Source organism: Impatiens glandulifera, chromosome 1 (assembly GCF_907164915.1).
Source record: "Impatiens glandulifera chromosome 1, dImpGla2.1, whole genome shotgun sequence".
Classification (NCBI taxonomy): Eukaryota; Viridiplantae; Streptophyta; class Magnoliopsida; order Ericales; family Balsaminaceae; genus Impatiens; species Impatiens glandulifera.
Window position 1 is genome coordinate 75,161,645 of NC_061862.1, and position 2,759 is coordinate 75,164,403.

At 31.5% G+C, this 2,759-nt stretch overlaps 1 protein-coding gene across 1 annotated transcript; it reads left to right on the forward strand.

Moving 5' to 3' along the window:
* The first annotated feature begins 949 nt into the window (after nucleotides 1–949).
* LOC124921715 lies at nucleotides 950–1,508 on the forward strand. Its single transcript, XM_047462403.1, has one exon. The coding sequence runs from the start codon at nucleotides 950–952 to the stop codon at nucleotides 1,454–1,456; it is 507 nt and encodes a 168-aa protein (XP_047318359.1). The 3' UTR covers nucleotides 1,457–1,508.
* Nucleotides 1,509–2,759: the final 1,251 nt, after the last annotated feature.

A 2,759-nucleotide genomic window follows, 5' to 3' on the forward strand; every position in this document is an offset into this window, starting at 1 on the left:
GATAAAATTATTTTGATAATTGTGTTATATATTTTTTCTAACATTTGATTCTTAGAATTAGAGTTTAGTTATATAAATATGATTATAACTAAATTATGTCTTTTCAATTGTTTTTAAACTCAAAAACAGTTAGCATGATCTCTTATATGGTTTAACATTTCAGCATTGAATTGAGGGTTTAGAAGGATGTTTTAATATGGTGTTTGGTTTAGTAGAGTTTGAACTAAATCCTCTTGTTTACAAATATTTTATAATTTTACATAAAGTTTATATTTTTTTTATTATGGTAAAATTGAAATTTAAAAATTGATGGTTTGAAAATCTTCTTGTGTTATAGTTTTAACTTCTAAGCATAAAGTTACATCTTTTTATTAGGAAAGAATGTCAATTTTATCATTGAACTATAACATAATTTTCGGCTTATATCACTTTACTAACTTTTATTCGTTCATATCACTGTAGTTGAGTTTAATCTTTATCTATGTCACTTCTGGATAAAAACATTCAAACTCGTTAAGTTTTCAGTTAAATAATTACATGTGTGATTCACATGTCATTTTTTTAAAATTAATATATTTTTATTTTTATTTTTTTCATAATTTTTAAATAATAAAACTTAATTTATATTTTAAAAGACATTAACCAAACAAATATTCAGGTTAAGAAGTATTAACAATAATTCATTTTTTTTTAATTAATATATTTTTAATATTTATTTTTGTTAATAACTTTATTAAATGATGTGTTATCATCTAACATAAAATTTAACGGACTTAAATGTTTTTGTTAAATAGTGATAAAGATGAAAATTAAGTTATCTCTATGAACAAATAAAAATTAGTTCAGTATATACATGAATATTCTTGTATAATTCGTTGATAAAATGTAAAATTGAAATTTAGTAATAAGAGTAATTTAAACAATCTAAAGAAAATCTTCAACAGTCAAGATGGCAAGAAATATCAATTCCAAGAATCCAAAAATCAAATCAGAGAAAAAGATGGAAGATCTGTCATCAATGGTGATGGCTTTAGAACAAGCAACCCTAATGGCAAAACAATTACCGGTCACCGTCGACCCATCTCAGATCCATCAAATCTATTCATCTCTTCACTCAGCAAATCAACAACTTTCTTCTTTCCTCTCCTTTCATCAATCGCCGCTGCCGCCGCCTACCGCCGTCGGAGAGCCGATGCAAGTAGGAGATGATGATGCAGAAAACGAACAGAATTCCAAAGCCACCATTGATGGCGTTGAAGAACAGATGAAAGAATGCTTCATTCAGAACAAACGACCTAAAAGAACACTCTCCCCATCTGCCGCCGCCACCGCCGAGCACCAGCGCCGCAAATTATACGATCATGAATTCACCAAGATCGGTTCTTCTTCTTCTGGATTCGACCCTCATCGGACAAGGTTAAGATCCCTTGAACTCATCTATCAATTCCATGGCTAAGAAAATTTCCATTTAACTTTGATTACAAATTCTAGTCTGTGTTTCTTTCTTTCTTTCTTTCTTTCTTTCTTTCTTTTTGTTGTTTATTGAATCATTTCAACAAAACAAGAGAGACAGTATTATTATTGATTAAACATAAGAACAGGACAGGACAAAGACAAAAGCTACAAGCTTTAGTCGACACAAACTTAAACTCACAAACCATTATTCGACATAATCCTAAACCATAAACGAAATACATTGATAAGGAACACAACAAACAGAAACCCACAATTCAATTCAATCGTCTTCATCCTTAGAAACCCCTGAAGGACCAGCACCATTATCAATTCTTGAAACATTCGTAGTTGCAAACCGACTAAAAACCTCTGAATCAACCCTCATGTTATACTTTTGAAGCAACAAAACCAAACCATCATGTTCAGATCGAGATCTTATTTCTGAAGAATCAGAGGTACTTGCCATCTCCTTCTGCTTCACGCAGAGACGATACCTCTACAAAAAAATAAACCACTTTTCAGTCATTCAGTCCATCAAAACAAACCACAAACAACTACAAATATCCAAAATTCAAAATCGAACCATCAAATGGATAGCAATTTGTCCAAGAGTGACATCAGAAACATTCATAACTTGTTGTATTTTCTTGGCATGAACAGCTAATCAAATTCAAATCAAAGAAATTGTCAGAGAAACCGCGGTTAAGTATCAATGGAAACGATCAATCAAACATATACACATACCATTTTCGCCAATGTTGCTAACAACATGAAGAAAGACAGTATGAAGATTTGGATTCCAGTTTACTTTCATCTCTTCAAGCCCAAAAGTATTATCCTCTATAGCTTTATCTTTATGGTAAGAAACATTGTTATCGACCACGCCGCCATTTTCATTCTCTCCAGAATTCTGCATCCTCAACCTCCTAAAATTCCCTGGTATATTTCTTTCATTAAGAACTCTGAATTCCCAAAGGGTATTTGCATTAACCTCCTTAAGTGGTTTATTAAAACAGAACTTAGCTCCCTTGATCAAACACTGCCTTATCACTTCAATTCCATCAAAGTGGGATAGAACTACACATCAAACAACTCAATTATTAATTAAACCTGAAACAAAACTTCTAGTTTATTATCAACTGGATCTGATTAACTACTTACATAGAACAGGCATTCTCCTTATTTGAAGAATCCTCTCAACAAAATCTAATCCATTCATATCGGGTAACATGAACTCAGTCAGCACAATGTCAATCTTAGGCCTGTTTGCGTGAATCATCGCTAATGCCACTGTAGCTTTCTCA

Excerpts from the sequence above, each read along its gene's own strand:
- LOC124921715 (XM_047462403.1), top strand. The coding sequence starts at position 950 with ATGGCAAGAAATATCAATTCCAAGAATCCAAAAATCAAATCAGAGAAA.